The 26,838-nt window shown below is 39.1% G+C and overlaps 2 protein-coding genes across 2 annotated transcripts; one reads left to right on the top strand and one right to left on the bottom strand.

Moving 5' to 3' along the window:
- Positions 1 to 145: 145 nt before the first annotated feature.
- scyl3 (SCY1-like, kinase-like 3) lies at positions 146 to 11,636 on the bottom strand. Its single transcript, XM_088928420.1, has 14 exons — positions 11,413 to 11,636; positions 10,421 to 10,622; positions 9,449 to 9,634; positions 8,564 to 8,677; positions 7,680 to 7,736; positions 7,416 to 7,518; positions 6,364 to 6,475; positions 4,579 to 4,656; positions 4,215 to 4,354; positions 3,487 to 3,671; positions 2,908 to 3,079; positions 2,606 to 2,767; positions 1,594 to 2,342; positions 146 to 810 (listed from the first exon to the last, which is right to left on the bottom strand). The coding sequence occupies exons 2-14, from the start codon at positions 10,583 to 10,585 to the stop codon at positions 748 to 750; spliced, it is 2,286 nt and encodes a 761-aa protein (XP_088784546.1). The 5' UTR covers positions 10,586 to 10,622; positions 11,413 to 11,636; the 3' UTR covers positions 146 to 747.
- Positions 11,637 to 14,752: 3,116 nt separating this feature from the next.
- prg4b (proteoglycan 4b) lies at positions 14,753 to 26,822 on the top strand. Its single transcript, XM_088928179.1, has 14 exons — positions 14,753 to 14,828; positions 15,362 to 15,478; positions 15,850 to 15,969; positions 16,165 to 16,260; positions 16,670 to 16,816; positions 18,665 to 18,787; positions 18,921 to 19,364; positions 19,759 to 21,792; positions 22,116 to 22,202; positions 22,811 to 22,947; positions 23,729 to 23,885; positions 23,983 to 24,093; positions 24,973 to 25,104; positions 26,716 to 26,822. The coding sequence occupies exons 1-14, from the start codon at positions 14,753 to 14,755 to the stop codon at positions 26,820 to 26,822; spliced, it is 3,888 nt and encodes a 1,295-aa protein (XP_088784305.1).
- Positions 26,823 to 26,838: the final 16 nt, after the last annotated feature.

The following is a 26,838-nucleotide window of genomic DNA, read 5'->3' as shown; positions in this document are numbered from 1 at the left end:
AGAAGTATAGTGTTTTTTCTCCTGAAATTTCTTGTACTGTTAAAGTGATAGAACATTTATTAACCTCAATTTTAGCATGTTTTGCAAAACAGATAATGGAATGATGTAAGGGGTGCATTTCTTCAAGAATAATAGTCGCATTCTGTAGAGTCATTTATTCCATCAGCAGCTGTGTAAACACAAATAAATTATGTAAATTTCCTACACATTAAAATATAACATTCTTTTTTCACTTTTTAGAAAATAGTGAAACTCTCATAAGGCCCTTTTCCCATGATTATGCAAAACTCATTACTCTTTATATGGCACAAACAACCATTAGAAAATATTAATTCTGCTGTTCATCATACTAGATTTCAAGTTTGGTTTTATCACCATTTCCAGGTTTTAAGTAATTCTCTGCATTAAGGTAGATCCCTTTAAAACTAAACAAATTTGATTTATTGTACTAAAACATTATGCAGATTGTGCCACCTCATCCACATAAAACAATTACTGGCTGACTAGTGTTAGAACGATGTGGCTCGGTAAGTTTTCCACAGCTTTTATGGCAGAAGTTGAACTATATACACCTATATTTCAAAAAGTACTGGTTCTGAAATTTTAATTCATGTTCTTAATTGGATTTAATTCTAAAGGAAAACGGGATTTAAATTAAAAAGTTCCTATTGGCCTCGTCAGTGTTCTTCCAACTGATTGGCAATGGGGACAATGTCTGTGCAACTGCAGCTGATCCTCCACAAGGTGTCACCAGTTACTCTCATCTTCCCAGTTCAGGTCATCACTATCGCCCCAGCCCGAAGCTTCCATCTGAAAAATTTAAACAAACCAAGTCACAGCATGATGTCACCTTCTGAAGAATACTCTATCAATTGCGTCATCAATTTGTTAAACATATGTTTCAGAAATATGGACCTTCAACTTTTTAGTAAAGATGTGGCATTTATCTTTAGTTTTAAGATGTATGGTCAGAAGAGTTTAGCAGGCCAAAGGGCTGTTCTGTTGCATTTTAACTCAAGCTTAACAGGCTTACATAAAATTAGCAGGTCAAAACAGTTCTGCAAATTTGGCTTTATAAAGTTTTCATTAGCATTATTCGATTTTACTACAACAATATTCTCAATTGGTTATTGATCAGAGACAGAATTACCTTCCAGCCATGCACATACAGTAAACTACCTGAAATGCCAAAACAAGGATAGAATTCTGTTTTTTTAAGGAGCTGCTAGGGATTGCAAGGCTAAACTTAAATTCCTCTTAAAGTGTCAGAAACATGGCAGCAATATCCATGCATTTAATGTAAGACAAAGTCACAGTTTCCAGCTGTGCAAGTTCAGCTTATCACTCCTGAAACCTATATTTATAACAGTTTAAACTTCCAATATGGAAAAGCCCGGTAACTCCAATACAAGACTTCAGAGCAAAAACCTGTCAATTTGAAGCTCATATCTATTTCAAAATAACAGTTAAATCCGTTAAAAAGTAGAACTGTTAAAAGCAAATTCTTAGGATCTCACGATTACAAAAAAAGAAAGACGGGTGGGAATAAATGAACGACATTCTTTAAATCAAATCGTCTCAGGTAAAACTTACATCAGCCAGGTCAGCTGCAGCAAACTTGGCAATAATTGTGAGTCTGTCTGTTGATGATTCCTGATCCAGGAGCTCCGTACGCCCAGAAGGAACAGCCAGTGAAGATCCAAAAACTGCGTCTGTCCTTTCAGAAGTGAACATCAACGTGGCTGAGGACAACTTGATCTCGGGGGTCATGTCCGCAAAGAAGTCCATTTCAGGATCTTTCTCGGGTTTCTTTTTGATTTCTATTGTGAACTCCTCGCCTAAGCCGCCACTGGTAACTTTTTGCATCTGGCTTGGTTTGGCAGAGAGCTGTACCACGTCATTGTCCCAGTCAGTCTGTTTTTTCTCATCTTTAGGTTTAGAAGCTGAGCTAAGCTTTAAAGCGTTGGATTTCTTTGTAGGTGCAGGGAATGGGTTCTTTGGAGGATCACCCAGAGGTGAAGCAGCAGAGTCGCCTGCTGATCCATGGGATGCCTGGTGTGAAGTCATTTCAGATCCATGATTGCACGTTTCCAAATCCTCCCAGGGATCCTCTTCCATGTTGATGTCCCTTGTGATGTTCGCTGTCTTCTGGGTGTCCACTGGCTGAACACAAAGCTCCACAGTTTTGTTCTTCTCCATCTCCTCAGCATCACTCCAGTCTGGCCATTCTTCACCATCTCTGGCAATGCTCCCCAGACCATGAAGATTCTCCTCTCCAGCAGAGATGGGTGGTCTTCTGTCATTGAATCCATTCAAGGGCAATTTCTTCAAATCTCTATTAACTGTTGGAGATGAACAAAAAATCCATATTCAAGTGTGAAAAACACACACATTTCAATTTAATCAAAATAGTTGATTTATTTGCATTTGATTTTGTTCATTTAAGTGTTTTTGCGCTTAAAAGATATTAAGATCAAAATATTCCACTTTGGAAAAGTGTTCAGAAATACTGTACTTGTTATCAAGAGCGCATTTTTATCTGTTTAATATTCCTTTCAGCAAAACTGTGAACAGTTCTCCCTCACACCTGTAGGCTGGTACTCACCTGTTTTCTTTGGCACTTGCTGTGACTGCTCTATTGAGCCAAGAGAGCCCATGTTCTCCAGCACAAACTCTGCTGCTTCAGAGGATTTCGAGAAAAGCTTCAAGACTTTAGAGGGTTGGGACATGTGCGTTTTGAAGCTATTGACACTGTGAACTGGAGAGCCTTGAAAAGAAGAAAACAGTTAACGATATTCCTTAGAAAGCACTGTGCGCTTTCAGGAGCACCTACATAACATAACGCTTGTCACATGCAGAGCTTCGTCTAGTTTTCCAAAGAGTCTAGGACTCTGCTGCAGTCCTTACCTTCAGGTGTGACCTCAGTTGATTTGGTGAAGTTGGGCGTGGTTCGTTTGAAGACCTTTGATCTTTCTCCCCCAACTACCACATGAGCTCCAAGTAAAGGGACCAGAATCGCTAGGCTCTGCAGGGTCATCGCGACCAGACAGTCATTTGTGTCTCTCATACCAAGCAAAACCTTCAGAGAGAAGGGGGAGACACTTATGGATGGCAAAATAAAAGGCATGGATACAAGGACTCTATGTACTGATTTTAAACAAAATATCTTACAGCTGTAACTATCCATGTGTAATTCTATAATGTGTAATTCTAGAGAATGTTAAAAGAACTTCAGGTTTCTTTTGTAAAACTAACACTATAATTGGCAAACTACTTTTGTCTCCAAAAAGTACAAAAGACATTTACTGAGAAAACCACATAATACTGGTCTCTCACTCAATGATTATTACACTATGTCTATTCAAAAATAGACTTCAAATATTCAATAATATTTGTTATATTATAACAAATATTATATTAATATTTGTTATTGTCTATTCGATAGACATTCAAAAAGTGAAACACACCGGGACTTCAAAAACAGACCTGAGGTAGTATTTGATTCTTCAGTTCTTCATGTGAGAAGAGCTCTGCATAGACATCAATGTGGGACAGCAATACCATCCTGACATGCTCCTCATTAACTTTAAACAACTTCAGCAGCTGAGGAATTACATATTTACGATACAGAGACACCGAGAGGAGACATTCCTGACTGTTTTCACTGGAATCTGTTAACACAAACAAATTTAAATGATGAGACCTTCGCATATGACACACACTGCTCTTGCTACTAAGGCATGGCTCTGAAATGCTTCTGTCGCTGGCATTGACTATCAAAACCAACAAATCAATCATTTTTTTAAAATGAACTGCTCAAAGTTTTGCACAAATAAACTTTTGGGGCTGATATGTTTATCTGAAACAACTTACAATTTACAGCTTTTACTGGAATTTTCAGTAAAAAGACCTAGTTCAAGCTCTCCAAAAGGATTTTAACCTAGAACCTTCCAGTTATGCTTCCAGAGCTCTAATCACTATTCTACGCTGCTGTCGAAACCCTTGTCCCACCCACCAACCACCAGTCACAAATTACAAACCCATTGAAGACCTTCGGAAGATTCCTTCTGGGCACAATGTTGAAGCCTTGAGGAAGCAAAATGCTACCATCAAGGACTAGCCAGCAGGCTGAAGTTTGATTTACAGTAATTTGAGTCTCAGAGAACATTGTCAATATTGCTAACAAGGTGTGTTTACTGTATAAAAGCTATTACCCTTCTTTGGCATGAGCAGATGGGGTAGAAAACTTTTAACGGCTGTAGGTTCTGCAAACACCAGTGAGTTTAGGAGTTTCGGGATGAGGCGTGAAGCAATCAGCTCTTCAGGAAGATTCTGAACTCTGTCCAGGAGAAACCTGCAAGAGAAAACCATGACTCTTTCAATTGAAAATCTGCACAACGTTTGTTGAAACAAATTCAAGTATCTTAAAAAAAACTATTTTTTAACAAAAGCCAAGATCACTCTTGCCAACAGGTGCAGAGTCTTCCATTTTATTGTTGATCCTGACAACTATTAAGAAATATATTCTGGGTATACCACATTGGATATAACATTTAACCAGTCTTATTGCTCACTTACTTAAAAAATTCGTTCTTCTCCTCTTCTGTTTTTAGAGTCAAACTCTTCAGAAAATTCACCACCTCAAGGAAATCATTCCTGTAAAGCACATGAGACATCACAATACTTCAAACGATTTATACCAGTAATGAATAACCAAAACATTTAAGGGATATCTTGAATTTCTCAGCAGCTCTAAATCTCCAGTGCTAATTGATGAATTCATTGATCTGCTTGCTTGATTTTTCTTTAAGTCCTAAGTGTTAAGAATACCCTACTTTAAGGGGAGTGTCTCCAGCAACTTCTGCATACAGAATTTAATGCAGCCTCTTCTCAGCTTTTCAACTTGCTTGACATTATTCCTGACTAAACAGATCTAACTAGTTGATTGATTGATGATTAACAGACACAGGTGGGAATAATAATGTATGAGACACGCCCACAATGTGAATTTTTCCTTCTGCAACATTCCTGAATGAGAGCAAGGTTGATACTAATTACAAATCCCATTTGATATTCTAAAATGTATAAATTTGCTTTCAACTCTTAAAGGGGAACTGCAACACTATTTATATATTTTGGGGTTAGAAAGAATCAGCATTGATGAGTGCATTTGAAACTATGATAAAAGTAAAATGTAAAAAGTAACTTGTAAAACCTCCAATTTACATAACAAAATATGTTAAATTTCAGTTATTCAGAACCAGGCAACAAAACTTTCAATGATGTGTAGCAATTACATTGTAAAGAAGCAGGCTTGTGAATACATCTCTTTTAATCCAATAGAAATATTGCTCTCAATTTTGATTTACTTTTGCCAACAAATACTAATGATGCAGGTCATGCTGGAACATTTCTGTGGTGAATTGTCTGCTGGACAACTTGTACTTCGCTCATACAGTACATCACATTAGTCATTACAGTGACTAGTGAGCAGGAAGGGCTGCATCACATCGCAATTCGTGGGAACTCTCACTCTCACCTTTGGCAAGACCAGGGGTTTGCGACAAAATGGCGACTTTAACAACATAACAACATTAACATCACTTTATTAGCCCTATACAATTTCTTGCATTAGGACTTACAGTACTTTCATAAAGTTCACAATTTTGTGCTTAATTTGAAATTTGTTAAGTTTTCCTATACTGTCAACGGATTCATTTTGATACCAAGATTTAATAACCAGACTGAGAAATTAGGACTGCAGCTCTCCTTTAAACAGAACTCAGTCAGTCTGTGATTAAGAACTCAACTGCAGCAAAAACCAAGAAGTCACAGTGTTCCTGTAGGATCAGGGTTCCACTGCTTTAAAATACCAGTGCTAATTGATGCCTTTAATTGATCTGCTTGGCTGACTTCATGAATACCTGTTTTTACATTGTCCTTGGGTTTCAGAATAAGTGACCTTTAGTGTACTGTTTCCAACACGTTTAGGACCAAGCAGCTCTTAATAGGGTGACCAATTTATTAATTAAAACCCAGTTGAGAATGACACTGTAAGAAACAGTCCTAAATAGTGTGCTTTTTCCCCCCCAAAAATCCAATTGTTTACATTTCAGGTAACAACTGAATGACGGGAGTTCTTAAGCTGGGAAGTTGGTAGACAATCAGAAATTTAAATATGTTTCAGAAAAATTAAACCGATTAGCCTGCAATTAACAATCTGGCTAGAACAAAACCCAGATGGGACAGTGGTGCCCAGGATCCGAGAGGGGAACCACTTGTATACATCAAAAAAAGATTAAGCTTTTCAAAGAGCTAACTGACAGATGCTTCTTTACCACTAAACAGGCAACGTCAACATACCTGAAAAAATCATGTGTGAGGAGGCAGATGAGAGCAGGCCGAGCTGAAGGATCAGGGTTCAGCAGGCTTCTCTGTAATGTATTTCGGAAACTGTCCAACAGCTCTTTGGAAGCTGAAATCAGGTAATCAGGTTTTGCGAGTTCAAGCAAGAAAAAAAAAATCACTTTGATTCTAGTGAAATCGCATCAGTTCTTCCATTTTTTGTAATCTGCCATAATTCCTCTTCATTCATGGATCACTTTCATAATGAAACTCTAAATATTTTTAGCACAAACTTCACTGCACATAGAATGAGAACAGAGCTATTTGGCTGTACACAGCAAAGTGTGAAGTTATAAAATACTGACTTTACTGGTGACTCCATGAATGATCTCATTGCACATCCAGCAGCCATATCACCCTGCAACTCACAACTGGCAGCCCACTGAAGCTCTGCAGGTGTGAGCCTGGTCACTACCTGGATAGGAGACCTCCTGGGAAAAAAGATTGCTGCTGGAAGAGGTGTTAGTGGGGCCAGCAGGGGGCGCACTCCCTGTGGTCTGTGTGTGTCCTAATGCTCCAGTATAGTGACAGGGACACTATACTGTTAAAAAGGCACCGTCCTTTGGATAAGACGTAAAACCGAGGTCCTGACTCTCTGTGCTCATTAAAAATCCCAGGGCATGTCTCAAAAAGAGTAGGGGTGTTATCCTGGTGTCCTGGCCAAATTTCCCATTCGCCCTTACCAATCACGGCCTCCTAATAATCCCCATATATGAACTGGCTTAATTTCTCTGTTCTCCTCCCCACTGATAGCTGGTGTGTGGTGAGCGTACTGGAGCTCTATGGCTGCTGTCACATCTTCCAGGTGGAGCTGCACATTGGTGGTGGTGGAGGGGAGTCCCCATTACCTGTAAAGTGCTTTGAGTGGAGAGTCCAGAAAATACATCAAAAGTGTAAGCAATTATTAATTATTATCCCTTTGTTAGTGTGTGAGTTTGACAGTGCTGTTCCAAGTCTTATAGTCACTCAGCCAAATTGATGTGATAAAAGGTAGCAACAAAAGGACTCACCATAGTCATTTAGGAGTGGGATTAATTTCTCCACCATCAGTCCAAATGAAAAGGCATCTCTGGCATGTCCGTGTTTATCAAGCAGCATTTTAAAGCCTTCAACCTGGAAGGGAAAAGAACCCATTTCATCCAGAGTGCGTCAGAAATGGATGCAACAATTTGGCTACCAAAGGAGAAAGGCACACAATAAATAATACAGTTCAGAAACAAATGCAAAGTGTGTAGAGGAGCAGACAGCAACCTTTTAGAAAGATCCTTAATTACCTTTTCTTCAGGTGGAACCACCCTCTGTTCTCTCACAGACCCAATGCTGCTAAGAAACTGTAAAAACAAAGATGTGTTATTAAGATCTGTACATAGCCTGTCACATTTCAAAAGCTTGCAGAAACCATTATTATATAAACATTTTTGCTGTATTATTGTATTTAAAATTTTAATTAACTTTGAACTAAGCTTTGCATTTGTGAATATGATATAAATCTAGTGAATTAATGAACCCTATTCAGGTCTTTACTGACTCATATGTTGATACTTTATTTAGAGCCCATACTTAGGGCTCTAAATACACTTACTGTAGTACTTTCCAGTGCGCACACTGATGTTAAATTTCAATATTATTTTGTGAAAACAGCAAATTCTTATTATATAATACACACTTTTTACATAACACGTTAACTGCTGTATAATGTTAATTCTCATACTAAAACAAACTATGACAAAATGCAACATATCAGATATTTACTTCACGGTTCATGTTTACTAACTGCAAATATTGAGGACTTCTAAAAATAGAGACAACAATTAATACCATCACTAATCCTTTTAGTTAATCATAAAGTGGTGAATTACTCCCTTTATAGATCTGCCTACAATAAAAGTGCTTTTGACCACTGTTGAGGTTTTTGATTACAATCATAAATATTAAACAACTAGAAAATTAGAAAAAGTAATAGTTCTTTTGGAATCCTGATAGGCCCTACATTTGGTGGAAAGTGATTGGATGCCAATCACACTTAATTTCATCCCAAGGCCAAAATTCACAATGGTTACCAAAAATTAATGTACAGATGTTAAGGGTTAAGCTGATGCAGCTGCAAAGGTACATACAGACATATTTAATCCACCAGGACAGTCTAAACATTCCTCACCTCAGGGGAGGCTTCAGAGAATTTGCAGACGGTCTCCATCCCCCCAAGTTTCCAGTGACCGTCGTCACTCACAAAGACTGATGACGAGCACACATTGTTATGGCTGGATTTACCCTGAAGTACAGACAAACAAGGTTCCGTTAAAGGCAGATAAGAAAGGAGGAAACTTCACACCAGGCAGGAGTGTGTTACCAGAGCACAGAAGAAAAACTGAGATGTTGTCACATGTGATTGTTTTGTGAAACAGACTATTTTTTAAGGCAGCATGTGTAAAGGCTGTTCCTAGGTTCTACAGTTACATATATTTTCTTGTCTCTGTAATTGGTACAGCACTGCACTGTGGTTGCTCCCCATTGGAGGTTGCAGGTTCAAATCCCAATGAGGATACGGCTTCAGTACCCTTGAGCAAGGTACTTTACCCACGTCACTCCCGTAAACCCAGCTGTGTACACGGTCACCAAAGTTTATATGTAAAAAAAGCAGGCAACCGTAAACTCTGTGAGTCACACTGGATAAAAACATTAAACAAATTAGTAATACAATGTGGTATTACTGTATGTGGGAAAAGTATTTTTTTTTCCGATCATTATGTTTAATGACTTGAATGAAATCTGTGCAAGGAATGGAATGGTGGAACAACTCTTGCACAAGTGGTATGCATTGTCATTAGTGTAATTTAGCACTTGCAAATATATTTAAATAAATTACAGTCATTAAAACTTTAATTCATGGTATTTTTGCTATTGATAAGTTATCAGAAAAGGTGCAGCATTTTCTCTTAGGCAACATGGAAGTGAAGCTTTTGGGGAAAAGGTGCTTTCGGGCAGCGCAAACTACTCGGTGTGCTGAAGATCTCTGGTGGCCAGCTAGGCGAATGACTCTTACTCTGTCGTGAAGGAATACGAGGGCCTGCAGAATGTCGTAGAGTCCGGAACAGATCTCCTCTGGAGACAGGCTCTCCAGCACGGCTTCCAGTGGCTGCACGTGCTCCGTTACCAGATGGATTCCCCCAGCCTGCACTGTGCACGACAGGAAACGCAGCAGGCAGGGGTGACGCAGGGTCTTCAGGTGCTGCCGTGTGAACCAGGGAAGAGACCACGTGAGCTTACATTCATCCGTGTGAGCGGTCCATGACATGTCAGAGTGAAGCTGCCCATTCTAATGTTTGCAAACATCAGCACAAAGGTCATGAACTGGGGCCATTCATGACTTTTCCCCAGCCAAAATAATTAAACCTATTCCAATTCCATAACGGTCCATCTGGTCCATGTGGGTCCTAATGCCCCAGTATAGTGATGGGGACACTATACTGTAAACAGGTGCCATCCTTCGGATGAGATGTAAAACTGAGGTCCTGACCCTCTGTCGTCATTAAAAATCCCAGGGCGTTTCTCGAAAAGAGTAGGGGTGTAACCCGGCGTCCTGGCCACATTTCCCATTGGCCCTTACCAATCATGGCCTCCTAATAATCACCATCTATGAATTGGCTTCATTACTCTGCTCTCCTCCCCACTGGAGGGAAAGCGCTATATAAGTGTAAGCAATTATTATTATTATAACTAAAACTGACACAAAAAGATTTAAAGGTAAGTCTGTCTTGGAAATTCACTAAATATGATGCTCTTAATCTAAATTGCCTCTGATTAACCCAATGGTGCCCTTCTTTTGAAAACCGTGTTAATTATTTATACAACTGTACGCAATTAACCATTTTATTTTTACAAAACCATCTTAGCAACCACACAAATTATGTCTTGGATTTCAAAATTCCTCTAAACCCAGGATGACTGTGGGACCCGGAAACTAAGGCTGTCCTTCACTTTTACCCTATTTCAATTCACCACTTCTTCTCCTTACCTTAGCAGCCTTGTTAACTTTATCCTCGCTGTCCGGCCTGTAGACGAAGACCGAGGCTGGCTTCCCATCTTCTAGGAGGGCGGAGTACATGGCGAGTCCGGATGGGAGGCTCAGCTGACATTTCTCCAGGGTGCAGCTCTTCAGTGTGCTGTTGTCCGAGCCCATGGTCACCCCAGGGAAACAGCAGTCCTGCTCCCAGTCTCTGCCAGTCAATCACCCAGCACAATGACTAATGACGCTCTGATGGAATGAACCCCTGATTAAAGTATCTGAAAGCAAACGGGAGCCTGGAAGACCGGGCAAAACTACACCACACCACTGTGCAAACTTAAATGACTGCCAAAGATGCTTCCACCAAATACGGAGTTAAGGTGCAAAATTCTTATGAAGAACTTCACTATGAAGTGACTCCTCGACCAGTCATTATATGCAGCGCATCAGTTTGGTGACCACCATCACAGAACGCTTTATGCAGTCGCGATAGAACAGTGGCACAGACGCATGCGGACAGTACAGCAAAAATGCAGAAGTACAGGTAATTGTGTTTCAGACTGCAAAACTAAAATCAACCAAACATCGTCGACCCGAAATAAATCCGTTAGAGATCATCTGAGTTTCTGCATCTTCAACGAGCAGTAGTTCGATTAGTAGTGCCAATTCTGAAGATCTGATTCATTCCTTGTACTAAGATTTGAGCCTTTTGGCGTTATAGTTGATTGCAAAATGCATGGTCTGGAATCCAAAGACGGAAATTGCATACTAATAACCCCTCGTGTTAGGTGACTAACAGATGGAAACATGTATTTTGCAATGGCCGCGGATTCTGAAATACACTGCACACCCCTTAAGAAACAAATTACACAAAATGAAAAATGTATTGCGACCGTCTGGTCTATCCATCTGTTCTGCTAATCTAAGCAATAAAACTAGAAGGACTGTGTGGTTTATTCTTCATTGTTCGATATGACACATATTCCACTGAATTAAGTTACCTGTGAATAAATATTTACTTCTCTGAGCAGTACTTGCTCAGCTACCACTCCACTGTAGACCTCCTTGTTGTTTTAACAGGCTTTTCTACTGACTTCAGATGGTCACGCCATTGAAACTGCCGCCGATCTGAACTGTTTCACGCCTCATAATCGGTGTATGAATTCCATTTTGGTGGCGAAAACTTAACAAACACGTCTTACACTCCGGAGCTTCCTGTGTTTCGACTGTAAACACCGGTTCTTCCTGTCAGGCGAACCGATTCTACCAACTCTGGAAAGGGAGTGGTTATAACTTTGTGGGGTAAACTCGGTGTTACTAAAATAATTCAACGTTGTTTTTAACTTTTACGAAACGATACAAATATTATTAAATTTAACCTGTTCAAGCATTGTTCTTCTAAATCGTCTCACTGTCGATGCACTGAGTATCATACACCTCTCTTATTTACGAACATGGTCGGTGCCGATTTTACACAGCAGTGCTTGTGCACAAGGGCACTCGAGCTTGGAGAGGTGCGTGGTTTGGCTGTGTGCTTAAACCAGGATGGACATGCAATACCGATACTTGACGTTGTGTTTAATAAATGCTCATAGTTGTAACTGAACCGCGATTTCTTGTCTCAAACAATCCCTCTTATTCATTGTAATTGTATTAGAGTATACAGTTTAATGTCTTACAGTGCAAAATCACCGATCATCTTCGTAAGTAAAATGCCTGCTGCTAGTAGTATTTTATGACTACGCTCATTTTCATAAAATTAGCACATTAACGGAAGTCACGTAATCTGTATTAATTATTGCTGTGGCTATTCGAAGATCTTTTAAAAAGTTAAAGAAGAACCACCCTTTCTAATTCCACCTTGATAATACCGCAGATCGTATTTACATAGAGAGGCATATACTGTAGATCCGTTTTAATTCTAATTATTGTTTGTAATTACTAGTTTTTGTGGGTAGCCACCGCATTAGCAATTTTCCAGTCATTGAAATATTGCGTCTGTTTTACAAATATCATCTTAATACCATCTTGGTTCTTTGCAAGAACAATTGGTAAAATATCATCTGGCCATTGAAATTTGTTTAACTCGTACCTGTAACACTTCTGCCTCTTCTATGTTAGCACTAATATCAAATCACATTTCTGCCACTTACATGTTTACTTAAATACTGCCTTTGTGTTGTAGTACGTATTGTGTTCAACTACCACTTCCACTCCTTACCAAAATGCATTTTGTTGTCAATGCTAGTAATTTCATTCATGATTGCCACTGACCACAGCTCACATTTAGATTTCAAACACAACAGGCTGAAGGACCCATTTAAGTCAGACCCAGTAAATCTCAGATTTAAAACAAGAAGAAATGCCTTAAATACATAAAAGAAACAATATACTGTTATAAATTAAAAAGGATTAAATCAGAAGATACTGACTTATTTTTTTCTTGCTAGAGCCTATATGGAGCCCATTCTGATATCATTTTTGCTTCTGAAATGAACCGTATGTGTTTTTTGTTCTTGCTATGAAACAATATCCTTTAATGATGTCTAATCAATCATCAGACATGCAGTCATCTTTGGTCAATCTTCATCTGCGAAGGTTGGAGTTTACCGGATGAGTCAGGCAGATTTAACTGACCTACTGCATGAAGATTTAAAAACATGTTGAACAAACTTACACATTTTTTAATAAGTCACATCCAACGATGCTGACAAATGCTCAATATTTCTTTCAACATGTGCAAAAAGGTGGGGTCTTGGGGTTGTTCTCAGGAGACATTACCTCAGTATAAAAGTGGCCTGACCAAAATTGAGCAATTAATTTCCGACCCACAGAAATGAGTCTAACGATAGTATCTTCCACATGTTTTTATCAATAAAAGAATTAAAAGCAGTGCTTGTCATACAAGCCATTATGTCATGTCGTGGGCAGCGCAGGAACACGGTGTCTTTCTCTATTAAAGATGAATGGATGGGAGGGACCGCAAAAGCAGAAGGAATTTCTAGCAGTTCATGTATAGTGAATGAGATTGTTGAATGGCAAATAAAGTTGTATATTATTACGTGCAATTTCTGTTGTTGACTATGTGCCTTTTATCTATGTATGCATACTTCATCTCATCTTTTTAAAACTGCAAAAATAACAAGATTTCATAGTATTTCAAGTATACTCACTCAAAACTGTTGTTGTTGCTTTCCTCTCTAAACCATCATTTGTAACATAAGGGACTACATTTCATACCTGGATGGGAGACCTCCTGGGAAAGCTAAGGTTGCTGGACTTTGTGGTTTGTGTGGGTCCTGATGCCTCAGTATAGTGATGGTCACACTTGCAAAAAAGGTCTCTGTCCTTCAGATGAGACATAAAGCTGTGGTCCTGTCTCTCCATGGTCATTACAAATCCCTGGGTGCTTCATGAAAAGAGTAGGGATGTTACCTGAGTGTCCTGGCCAGATTTCCCCTTGGCCTTTACCAATCATGGCCTGGTAATAATTCCCGTCTATGAACTGGCTCCATCACTCTGTTCTCATCCTCACTGACAGCTGGTGTGTGGGGAGCGTACTGGCGCACTATGGTTTCCACCACACCATCTACAGTAAGTGGGAAATACATCTTGGTAGTGTTGGAGGGGAGTCCCCATTACCTGTGAAGTGCTTTGAGTGGAGTGTCCAGAAAAGCACTATGTAAGTGTAAGGATTTATTTATTATAAAATATGGTAGTAACATGATAATTAAATGTATAGTCCAAATGAGCTCCTTGGAAATATAACACCTGAAATATTATAAACCAGCATACTAGTAGAACCGAAGAATTGGCTCATGACCTCGTGGGGGGTATTTCAGTAAAAGATGTCTTTTGGTTTATTTCCAAATGTTTCTTAAGACTACCAGGAATAAAATGGTCGCAGTCCAGAATGCCTTCCTGTATTTGCAGAGAAGCTCTGTGCGCAGGATTAGCTAATAAGAAGGACCAGCCCTGTCAGACAAATCCAGCCCCCTCACAATACAGAATATAAAAAACCACCAGAGAAAAATGAGTTTAGCTGAGCTGAAAAGAAATTGTTTGGAGGGGCAGGTAAAGTTTGTAAAATGTTATACCAATTTAAAATTTCAGAATTCAATAACAGATATGTTATTGATTATGCATTTGATACTTGTAATATCAATATCTGATATAGTGTAGAAAGATCATTTAACTGGTAATTGAACTCACACAAGTATTTCAAAAACTTGAGAAACACTGTTTGTTAAATGATTAGCATTTATTTTGTGATTTTCTTTTTTGTAGAGTAGCCAATTTTTAATCGTTGTTTTTTTTTGTTTCCTTAGGTAAACAGCAACCATGACAGCTTCACCTGTATATGCTGTTCTAATTATTGTCTTTAGTTGTCTTTATCATCCACTCTCTGCTGCTGTAGGTAACTATCCAGTTGTGTTCTCAGAGGTAATCTGTAAAACTATGATTTCTGATGAGTTTCTTCGGGTGCATAAGGCTCTAAGATGTTATGAGACTCCTATGGTGTGTTAAGGGTGAACTAAGAAGGAAATGTAACTTTGAATGGAAGGAAGAGGAATTTTTAGTGAAATTGAACTCACTTCAAGGAACATGTTTAACAAAAACACACACATTTCTAAACACACAGTACATGTTGTTAACTAGTAAGAAATGAAATGTTTAGGTTACATTTATTATGTTTTATTTTGGTTTCTGAAAGTTCTGATCTTTTGATCTTTTTTGTGCTTTTCATTTTTTCCTATTGTTAGCAGTTTCCAAAATCATTGTATTTGGTGAATTTAAAATTTTAAGGGTAATGTGAAATAAGGAATATATATTCTGTATGAGGAACTTGTACATTAATTTGTTCAATATTGAGTAAAGTTACATTGTTGCTATATGTTCTAAATTCATAGACTAGTTTTAATTATGCACTTATTTTCCCTTCTTTCATAGTAAGCTGCAATGACCGATGTGGAGAATCTTACCACAGGGGCGATATCTGTCACTGTGACTATGATTGTCTTTTACACAAGGAATGCTGTAGTGATTATGAAGCTTTCTGTACCACAGGTAAGACTTTATTCACTGAGATTGCTTTTTTCATTCGTCTCAGGAGGTTGATAATTCATCCGAAATACCACAAGAGCTTAATGCTTTTTAAAACTTTTATGTGACTCTCTGTTGTTAGAATATCACAGTCCCTGCTTTTAGGGTCTTTCAGAAGGCTTCTTCAATGAACACATGTAGTCACTTCTGATCAGTGCCTTGAACTGCAGCAGCAAAAATTGCTTTTCTGTTTCTGTTAAGAGTATTCTTCCCTACAACATCATGGATAGACATCTTCTGCACTTTTACCATTTGGATCTCATTTCAATTAAAAGCAAAATTGCCAAATAAATCAAAAGTAAAGGGAATGTACAGAACATGTTCTTTTTTTTTAGTTGATTCCTGTAAGGGGCGATGTGGAGAGACCTTTCAGCGTGGCAAACAGTGTTACTGTGATGTAGAATGCTCACGGTATAACCAGTGCTGTCCTGATTACCGAAAACACTGTACAATAGGTGAGATGAATTCTTTCTACATGTTTCTACTTTTTTTGAGGGTAATGAAAAGAGGACCATTTTTTTAAATCACTTCGCCAGTATTGTCATTGTCATTCGTGCCATGAACTGGAGGATTTTAACCTTTAAAACGATGATCTGATAAATTTTCTTTTGCAGACTTATCAGCATATTCGTTTTGTGTTTTCATTGTAGAAATCCACCAAAAGCCAGGCATGCCACCAACAATAGTGCCAATAACCACAAGAAGATCCACAACTCATGCTGACTCTAGGAAACAGAACATAATAGGTTAGTTCAACATACCTAATACAGACATACTATACCTAAATCAATTAATTTTGTTCTTGTGGGCAAGAACTCGTTGAAAAATATGAAGGAACTCAAATTTGTTGGCAAACTTCTGTTATTTAGCCTTTGAATATTTTTTTAGGTATTATTTTATAGAGATAATAGTCATTAATTTGTTTGAAGCATTATTTAGAATTAGTTTGTAATCTACTATTCTTCTATATACCAACTATTGTGTTGATCTGAATCACATTTCTTAGCTGTGTTTTTGTGAATTCCCTGGGATCCTTCAAGAAAAAGAAATAAGATCCTTAGATCAATAACCTACTAGCAACCAAATGTACAAAGCACTCATTTGTATCTTGTTTTTTTCAATGCTACAGTCTGATTTCTGTGTCTCATCCTGTAGAGGCTACCAAGATTAAACCAACTAAGAAGTTAGCAGTGAAGTCACTTTCACTTAGCAAGAAAGCATTTCCTACAAAACCCACAAGGATGATGGCATTAGAACCGGCAGCTGACAGCGAATCCAGTGAAAATGAAGATATTATCAAAGGTATGCAGATAAAATGGACACTGCAATAAGGAAGACCAATGACTAAAACATGAAATTGTCATGAAACATATTTAACATTTATTATATGCCAAGAGTAAAGCTACATACTGTAGTGGCATAGTTCCTGCTATCAATTCTAGACTGGGGCACGATGGTAGAAGATCTCCATATCTGGAGACCTGTTGAGCAGCTGCTATGAAGTAAATGCTAGAAAAGAAAGGCAAATATTTCCCAGAACGAACATGTGTGCAGCCAATATTAGAAAATGAGCCATCATCTGGCTAAAGGAAAAAATAATTATAAGTCATATTTACCAAGTGAATCCATACTTCAGGCTTAGCCAGTTATGAAAGATGACTGAGTTATATGCATGAGTCATGGCAGAACTGTGTATGTTTAAACATAGGAACACTCTTAGTGGGGCCTCACTATACAGTGTTGACCACTATACTGATAGATCAATGTGTATCTGATTGCAAAATTCCAGGAATGCTTTATTTCAATTGTGATGATTGAGAAGCTGTGTTTTGCATTTTGCTGCATTTAACCTCACTAACACAGGAAAACATAAGTCTTTTTAATGAAATGCAAACTCCCTACATTCACAGTGTTGAAGGAATTAATTTAAAATCAATATATATGATAACTTTAATCTTACCACTATGTAATATTTCAGAAATTATACAGCTTAAGCCTGCTCACCCTTAATAAAAATAGTCAGGGGTAGAGAGCTTCAAAGCATGAAATTAAGAGGTTAATTCCATCTAGAAAAAGAAAGAAAAAAAACAAAGTTCTGGCTGTGGATTCTTATTCTGGTGTTTATTGGAATGAGAGCGACAACAGGAATATGAGGCAACAGTGTGGGTAAGGGGAAGCATAAAAATAAAACACGAGAAAAGGTAGGGGAGATGAGAAAGAGGGTTCAAAGAGAAGGAAAACTGAGAAACAAATTCAAGGTGAAGTGTAGAAGGCAGAAACTGGCAAACAAACGGAAATATTTAGGGAACAAATAGCCAATTATTGAGAGCTGAGGAAAGGTGTTAAAATATTTTAAGAATAATTTTGACTTCTGATATCTTTGTCAAGTAGGAGCCTTTGAATCCTGGTGAAAAGACAGACAAAAAGAGCAGTGTAATCACTATCACGACAGGGTACAATGGGGAAAAAAATAATATATACAAAAATAAAGTAGAACCAGTAAAAAAAACAAACAATTACAGTAGCTGCTTGCTGTGAATACAAAAGACAGCTTCTGAAATTTGTTGTCATTTCATGAAGTGAAGATGATTGATGATTATATATTGTTTGGTCTCTTCTCAGCAGAAAATTCTCTATAATGAGGACAATCAGGATATGTACCACACTATAGTTACAGGAGTCCTGAAAATGTGCTTGCCTTCAATTCCTGGTCTCAAACAACCTCTCCACAAATACACATCTGCTTTTCTAAGTGATGCATCAATAGGGCAGTACTGGGGATCCAAAGCAGCCTGGGTCATTTGGTGATGAAGAAACATGCAAACTCGGACCACTGACAAGGCCCTCAGCCGGCACATTACAAAAATAGACATTGAAAGCTGCATGATGAGTTAGAACTGAATTAAATGTAAATGCTGCAAGTCTATCAATTGATATCTGGAGAGCCTCCTTTTCAGTTGAGCAATCCATCAATTCAATCTGATGATGTAGCTAATGATTTAAAATGATAATTCAGAGCTCCACAATCCAGTTCGAAAGTGTAAAGACTTTTTAAACTGTTTTTAAATTTGAGTGATTGGGAATTAGAGTACATATTCATTTTTGGTAGACGCTTTATTGTTTAGGTTTATGGCGCCTTGCTCCTTTCAGATTTGACTGACAGCCAGCTGCTCCCCTTATCCAACGTCCCAGGGAACAAGGAACCTGCCCCTGAACAGGAGCCTCACGTATCGTTGATTAACTCCAATCCTGGCCATGACCTCCAGGGAGATGGTGAGTGCATTGTGTGGAGAAGCAAAAAAAAAAGTGAAACATAAATGAAAAGCACTTGTATGATCGGGGCATTAAACCCTTGGGACGATTCTAATTGGGTTTTTTTTCTGAAATATTAACTCATGTCTCCTAGAGGCTAAAATCCCTGATGGTACAGTCTCCACAGTGACCACACCACCGGCAAAGGGTCAAAAGCTACTGGATTCCACACTGACAAATCCTTTTGTCCTGAAGAAGGCTGAGAAACCCCAGGCCTCTGCCCCTGTGGAAGCAGATAAAGAGGAAAGGCCTGCAGAGAGTGTGAGCGGATTCGAGCCCTTAGTGACCAGCTCTCCTGACGTGACTGCAGCAGGTCTTGTCACACTGACACCACTGAGCTCAATGACCACACATACTGGAAAGCCCTCCCCGGGTCCTGTGGGGGAGGGAGTCAAAGAGGCTTTAGAGGGGACTTACGCCGTCTTTCCTACTGAAGGAAAAGTCTACTTGACAAGTCAGACTGAGATTGCTGCAGCAAACAGCAGCACTGCTTTGCCCTCACCAGTGCAGAGCAGCCTGCCTCCTACAAGGATTTCAGGTGATTCACTTTTGACGGACTGCAATTCCTTGCCAAATTTCATCTTGTATCCAGAAATGACAATGCTTTCATTCTTCAGTTAACCAATATGTAAAAATAGCTTCCGATTGATGAAGAAAGGAGTGTCTAGATGGGGTACAAGTCTAGCCTCCGAGAGGAGTAATAATACTGTTCTTATTGTATATATCAACAGAAAACATTTTTAACAATCAATGAGGATTCCCCCTCTTGGGATCATATTTAGCTCTTACTTTCAAAACCATTACTGCTTTAGAAAGAAAAGTAAAACTTTATGTAATTTGGGCATTATACAAATTTGCTACTGTACAATGTAATATGACTTCTTGGATTTCTCGTACAATGGAATACCAACGTGTTTTGTTATTTTTTGCAGATTTATCCTCCTTTGTTAAGCCATCAGCACCTCCTCATGAGGTTTTTACATTTTTGTCTACTACTGTTGCTGCTGAAGGTCTTGCAAAATCAACATTGTCTCCAGTACCTGCAAATGAGGTCAAACTGCCTGCTGTCACTGCTCAGACCCCTGTTGCTACTGAAGATCTTGCAAAGTCAACAATGTCTCCAGTACCAGACGATGAGGTCAAACTACCTGTTGTCACTGCTCAGACCCCTGTTGCTACTGAAGATCTTGCAAAGTCAACAATGTCTCCAGTACCAGACGATGAGATCAAACCGTCTGCTGTCACTGCTCAGACCCCTGTTGCTACTGAAGATCTTGCAAAGTCAACAGTGTCTCCAGTACCAGACGATGAGGTCAAACTACCTGCTGTCACTCCTCAGACCCCTGTTGCTACTCAAGATCTTGCAAAGTCAACAATGTCTCCAGTACCTGAAAATGAGGTCAAACTACCTGCTGTCACTGCTCAGACCTCTGTTGCTACTGAAGATCTTGCAAAATCAACAATATCTCCAGTACCAGATGATGAGATCAAACTACCTGCTGTCACTCCTCAGTCCCCTGTTGCTACTGAAGATCTTGCAAAATCAACAATGTCTCCAGTACCAGACGATGAGATCAAACTGTCTGCTGTCACTGCTCAGACCCCTGTTGCTACTGAAGGTCTTGCAAAATCAACAATGTCTCCAGTACCAGACGATGAGGTCAAACCATCTGCTGTCACTGCTCAGACCTCTGTTGCTACTGAAGATCTTGCAAAATCAACAATATCTCCAGTACCAGATGATGAGATCAAACTACCTGCTGTCACTCCTCAGTCCCCTGTTACTACTGAAGATCTTGCAAAATCAACAGTATCTCCAGTACCAGATGATGAGGTCAAACCGTCTGCTGTCACTGCTCAGACCCCTGTTGCTACTGAAAATCTTGCAAAATCAACAATGTCTCCAGTACCTGAAAATGAGGTCAAACTGCCTGCTGTCACTCCTCAGACCCCTGTTGCTACTGAAGATCTTGCAAAATCAACAGTATCTCCAGTACCAGACAATGAGGTCAAACTGCCTGCTGTCACTGCTCAGACCCCTGTTGCTACTGAAGATCTTGCAAAATCAACAATGTCTCCAGTACCAGACGATGAGGTCAAACCATCTGCTGTCACTGCTCAGACCTCTGTTGCTACTGAAGATCTTGCAAAATCAACAATATCTCCAGTACCAGATGATGAGATCAAACTACCTGCTGTCACTCCTCAGTCCCCTGTTACTACTGAAGATCTTGCAAAATCAACAATATCTCCAGTACCAGATGATGAGGTCAAACCGTCTGCTGTCACTCCTCAGACCCCTGTTGCTACTGAAGATCTTGCAAAATCAACAATGTCTCCAGTACCAGATGATGAGGTCAAACCATCTGCTGTCACTGCTCAGACCCCTGTTGCTACTGAAGATCTTGCAAAATCAACAGTATCTCCAGTACCAGACAATGAGGTCAAACTGCCTGCTGTCACTCCTCAGACCCCTGTTGCTACTGAAGGTCTTGCAAAATCAACAATGTCTCCAGTACCAGACGATGAGGTCAAACTGTCTGCTGTCACTGCTCAGACCCCTGTTGCTACTGAAGGTCTTGCAAAATCAACAATGTCTCCAGTACCAGACGATGAGGTCAAACTACCTGCTGTCACTCCTCAGACCCCTGTTGCTACAGAAGATCTTGCAAAATCAACAATGTCTCCAGAACCAGAAAATATTGCCTCTCAGACCACTGCTCACAATGGAGTCCCATCATCGGTTTCTGTAGGTGTGCATGTGATCTCGCCTACAGAAGGAATCAAAGACATGTTCACGCTAACGCACACATCGGTACACACCTCTTTACCAGAACCCTCTGAAAGACCTGAGAGGCTGAGCTTTGCTTCAGCAGTTCCAGCAGACATCTCTGATCCCGGCAGTTCGTCAGGAACTGTCACAATCCAAAGCACCGTTCCCTCAAAACATCCCAGTGACTCACTAGGTACGAACATCTATTCATTTCCCCCATCCCGTGTTTTCATGTTTTTTCTGAATTGCAGGCAGATTGTATCAGTAGTTTCTGAACCGACCCTTCAGACATCTGTGCTCAGATGCCTGCACTCAGTTGTGGAAAAACATAGTTCAGGATGACTAGGATCTAAAAAAATGGTCAACACCCCTTTACAAAGAGACATTATGTCATCTTACCATACTCATGCTTAATTAATCAGATTCTGAAAAAAAGCTCATTAGCCTAAAAGAAGACATCTACTTTTTACGCTTCTTTCTGTTGCTCATGATTTACACTGCTTATCCTCATTCTAGGTGAAAATAATGATACCAACATCTGCAGCGGCCGTCCAGCTAACGCACTGACGACTCTACAAAATGGAACAATGATTGTTTTCCGGGGTAAGTGGTAATCAATCTTTCAGCATCTATATTTAGTGAACTGTAAGGACTGAGTAAATCAGGTCTTCTTGTGGCAAACGTTTAGAAACGCAAACACTTATATTTTATTACATGTTAAAAATCCCTCCACACATCATCATTGAGTGCCTGAGTAGGATTGAGCTGAGATTGTCTTGTATCTATCAAAAAAACATTTTTTTGAGAGGCTGCAAGTTAATGACTCATTATATGGGTTCAAGAAAATCTTCAAAAAATACAGAAATTATCATCAGTGAAATAAAGATCTAAACAATGTCAAATGTCAAAATCCCACTTACTGTACATTAAAGTTTTTTTGTGACGATGATTTAAATATCCATTTTAAAATCTAAAACAACTTATAGCATGGTAAAAAGCTGATGGCTGCCTTTGTAAATTAATGTAATGATGCTGAAGTTTGTTATTTCACAAAATAATATACATTAAAGATTTTTTCTCACAGGACCTGATACAGCAGAAAGTTTCTGGCCATTTCATTGTGTAAGTAATAGGCAGATGGAAGCCCTGTGTCAACTGAATGTCCTGTGTTTTTCACAATTTGCTGAAATTTGGTTTCTACTTGCTATTAGGACATTTTTTCTGGACATTCGGCTCCAACGGAGCTCTAGGACACCCTCGCAGGATAACAGAAGAGTGGGGAGTTCCTTCTCCCATAGATACGGTCTTCACTCGCTGTAACTGCCAAGGGAAAACTTTCATTTTCAAGGTACAGTACACTTTGTAAACCTTAAAAATGTAGGAATACTTCAATCTGGCAATAGAATTGTCATTGAATGACAAATTGGCTCCACTCGATGTCTCTTGGACAATCATAAGGAAATGGAGATCAAGTTGCACCCAGGACATTCATTTAAACTATAAACCTGCCCTGTCTGATCAGGAAAGATGGCGAGGAATTTCTAATCCTCAAACTCAGCAGCCGTTCTGTTGTTATTCGTTATTTAAAACCCAAGCTTTGTCCTCCTTAGTCCTTTGGTACAGGAGTCCCCGGTTCCTGGCCTTGGGGACTCGAACTCCTACAAGATTTCATTCCAGACAGCATAATTTAATTTTTAATTGTTTGAAATCCTATTCAGTTCCTAAACATGTCTCGAAATTCACTGTGTCTCAGAAAAAAACCAAATTGAACAATCTCCAAAACTTCAACTAGGATTCAATGAAGGAAGGAGCTTGACTGGAAGAACAGCCAGCAGAACTATGTGTTTCCAGGCCCAGGGCTGGATTTATTTATTATTTAGCCCATTTATTCTACCTCTGACAAGGCTCAAAGGCCATTCAGCTCCATTAGCAAGGAGGCATATCAAGCTCCCACATCAGTGGAAAAAATTATACACTGTTTCGCTAATTTTATGTTTAATTGTGGTGATATGGAAAGGGTGAGAGCGATAATTTCAGAACCTAGGCTATAATGAAATTCCTTTTGGTTTTAGTCATAGGTCAATACAAATGCAGGACACACATTTATTCCATTTTTTTTCTCAACCAAGGCAAATGAATACTGGAGATTTGACAATGGAGTGATGGACAGGGGGTACCCCAAACTGATCTCCAAAGGGTTTGGAGGAATGTCAGGACGAATAACTGCTGCTCTGTCTGTGCCTGCTTTCGGAAAACGAAGGGAAGCCGTTTATTTCTTCAAACGAGGTAGTGTCCTTTACTTTGGAAGCCCTACAGTTGCTAGATTCTTTTCTGTCAATCTTCTATTCCACGGAATGCTCATTCCTTTCTGTCGCAATTTTAGGAGGCTTGGTGCAAAAATATTCCTACAAACAAGGACCTTCCCAGTCTTGTGGCAAACCCCAAACCCAGTACCGCATCTACAGCCTCCACAGCAGGATAACTAGACAAGCAGGTAAAAAAAATCAGGCACGAACTGCCATTCCATCACTTCAATCACAGATCACTCATAGAAATGAGTTGCCTATTTCCATCAGTCCATCCATTTTCTAACCACCTTTTCCAATTCACGGGAGCCAGGGCCTATCCTGGCAAGTAACAGGCGCAAGGCAGGGTGTACCCTGGACGGGACGCAAACCCATCGCAGGGCAGACAGACACACTCACACCAGGGCCAGTTTTCCCAGAAGCCAATGAACCTACCAGTACCTGTTTGGACTGCGGGAGGAAACTCACACATTCATTGGGAGAACATACAAACTCCACACAGACTGAACTCCAGGTCTGGAATTGAACCCAAGGCCCCAGGGCTGTGAGGCAGCAATGCCAACCACTATACCAAAATACCACCTGGGCATTGAAATTGCTGCTTTAATTTACTGCATATTCATGAGGTGTCCTTCTAAAAAGTGGGAAACAATTCCAGATATGATACAGAGCCTCCCAAATTTAGTCATATCTCTGATGAAATCTGAGCAAAAAAGTTCACATAACACTGTTACAGATTGGATCATTTTATCTTTAAAAAATTCTAAAAATCTTGTACTGTAATCGTAAAGAGCATTGCATAGAGCAATATTTGCCATAACTTTTGTACTATCAAGTCCTGAAACAAAGGGTTAATCCTTGAAAATTCTTTACTTTTTGTTCCATTACCCAAAGAGGTAAATTTTAAGTGAAAGATCAGCACATTGCAAGCTAATACGCCTGGGAGATTATAGAGGGACTGTAGATCTGAGGCAAAAAACGCAGCTATAAATGAAGTGGTTGGAAGTTAGAACTTGTTGAAACATTGATGACTTTAATAGAAATAAACTTTTTGTTTTCAATCTTAGGTCCAGTATATCTTGGAAAAGAAATCAACATTAAACTGACATGGAAAGGTTTTCCTACATCAGTTACTTCAGCTATATCTCTACCCAACTCCAAGAAACCAGATGGATATGATTATTTTGTATTTTCAAGAGGTAAGTGCCAAAGGGATTTAAATATCCATAGAATGAGAATTTGCATCTATGTGCTTAATTATTAAACCTGTTATTTAGAAATGTTATTTAATTCCCTAATGACCTAGCAATAATGCGTTACAGGTGTGGACTGAACCTACTCGTAAGAACAGTTCTTCAGTGACTGTCAGACACTGTTTTGACAGGCAAGGCACAGTGACCCAACTGTCTAGTCATTCTGTCACTAAAACAACAAGACATTACAAAACTTTTTACGCAAGAACATATTCTTAACTTTATGCTTCAAAAATCCATTAACCAGATACAGTATGTTTATTTGGTTTTCTGTCTCATCTTATTTTCAGTAGTTTTAAAACTTAACATCCATTACAATTCCTACAAATGAACTGACATATACAGTAATACGAGGCAAAAGTATTCACCCTCTTTCAATATTGGCTCATTATATTGAAATTGTATATAATGATATTGTATAAAAATGTGTATACACATTTGAAAGTGGATATTTTTCATCTAAGTTTGAACGTTCCATCTGAGCAACAAAAATTGCAAACCTAAATTAGTTGAGGTGCAAAACAATTTATTCGACAACTGTTAAATATGACTCGATGTGCAATAATTGTGGCCCTGTGATTTCAGAACACATACACATCTCTGTGAGGCCTCCAAGTCTGCAAATTTTCAAGCAAAGATTCAATCATGAAAACTCAGTTCAAAATAACTGAGAAGTTGTATAAGGGCACAGATCAGGGGAATAGTATAAAAAAGTACTGCACAAGCTAGACTCTTGTCCAAAAATCTCCCATCATCTGGTTTGACAAGCCCTTTTCCAATCACACATGGCATTTAAGTGATACTGCAAACGTGGCAAAAGAATTTATGGGCAGAGTAGACAAAACTAGAACTTTTCTTGTGAAAAAGCATTATTTCTGGCAGACACCCAGCATAGCACAATACCCAGCCAACACCAGCCCTGCTGTCAAGGATAGTGTTGGAAGCGGTTTATTACAGGGTTGAATTTCATCAGCAGGGACTACCAAAGCTTGTCAAACTTGTAGCAGGTCTGCCTGAACTAAATTGGGAGGAAAATTCATTTTTTGGCATCATAACCTAAAGCAAAAGCAGTACTGGAGTGGCTTAAGTTATATTCGTTGAGAGTCCCCAAACTGAATCCGTTAGAAAATCTGCAACAGCCACTTGACTGAGCTTGAGCTACGAAAAGCTGAAAACGACACCATCCTGGTGTGCAAAATTGGCAAGTTATCAAAAGCAAGACTTGAAATTGCTGCTTCCACCAAGCACTTACTTAGGAGTGAATGTTTTTTTTGTTGCAGTTTTTGCACATCAACCTTTTCCCCCATAATATTATATCCCCATGCATATAAAAGACATAATGGGACATCATTGAAAGGAAGTGAATATTTTTGCAATTACCCAATTTACAGAAGTAAGACATAAGGGGGGGAAAAAAAAAGTCTTACCAGTGGTCATTTCAATCATCAATAGTACCAGAACACAATACAGATTTTTTTCCTCAACTAAAAACACAATAGAACACCCACAGACTAAGGTTAAATAAACAGTAATACTTTTCTTACATTTGTTTCACAGCCAAGTACTACAACATTACAATTAACAGTGAGCAGCCAGCTGTGACTCCTCCACTGAAGTCTGTGACCCACAAGGACACTGCTAAGGACTGGTACCACTGTCCATAGAAGCTCCGGAAGAAAG

Source organism: Atractosteus spatula, chromosome 11, assembly GCF_055471065.1.
Source record: "Atractosteus spatula isolate fAtrSpa1 chromosome 11, fAtrSpa1.hap1, whole genome shotgun sequence".
Taxonomy (NCBI): Eukaryota; Metazoa; Chordata; class Actinopteri; order Semionotiformes; family Lepisosteidae; genus Atractosteus; species Atractosteus spatula.
Note: the sequence above shows the minus strand (reverse complement) of the source record. Positions and strands in the feature narration are given on the sequence as shown.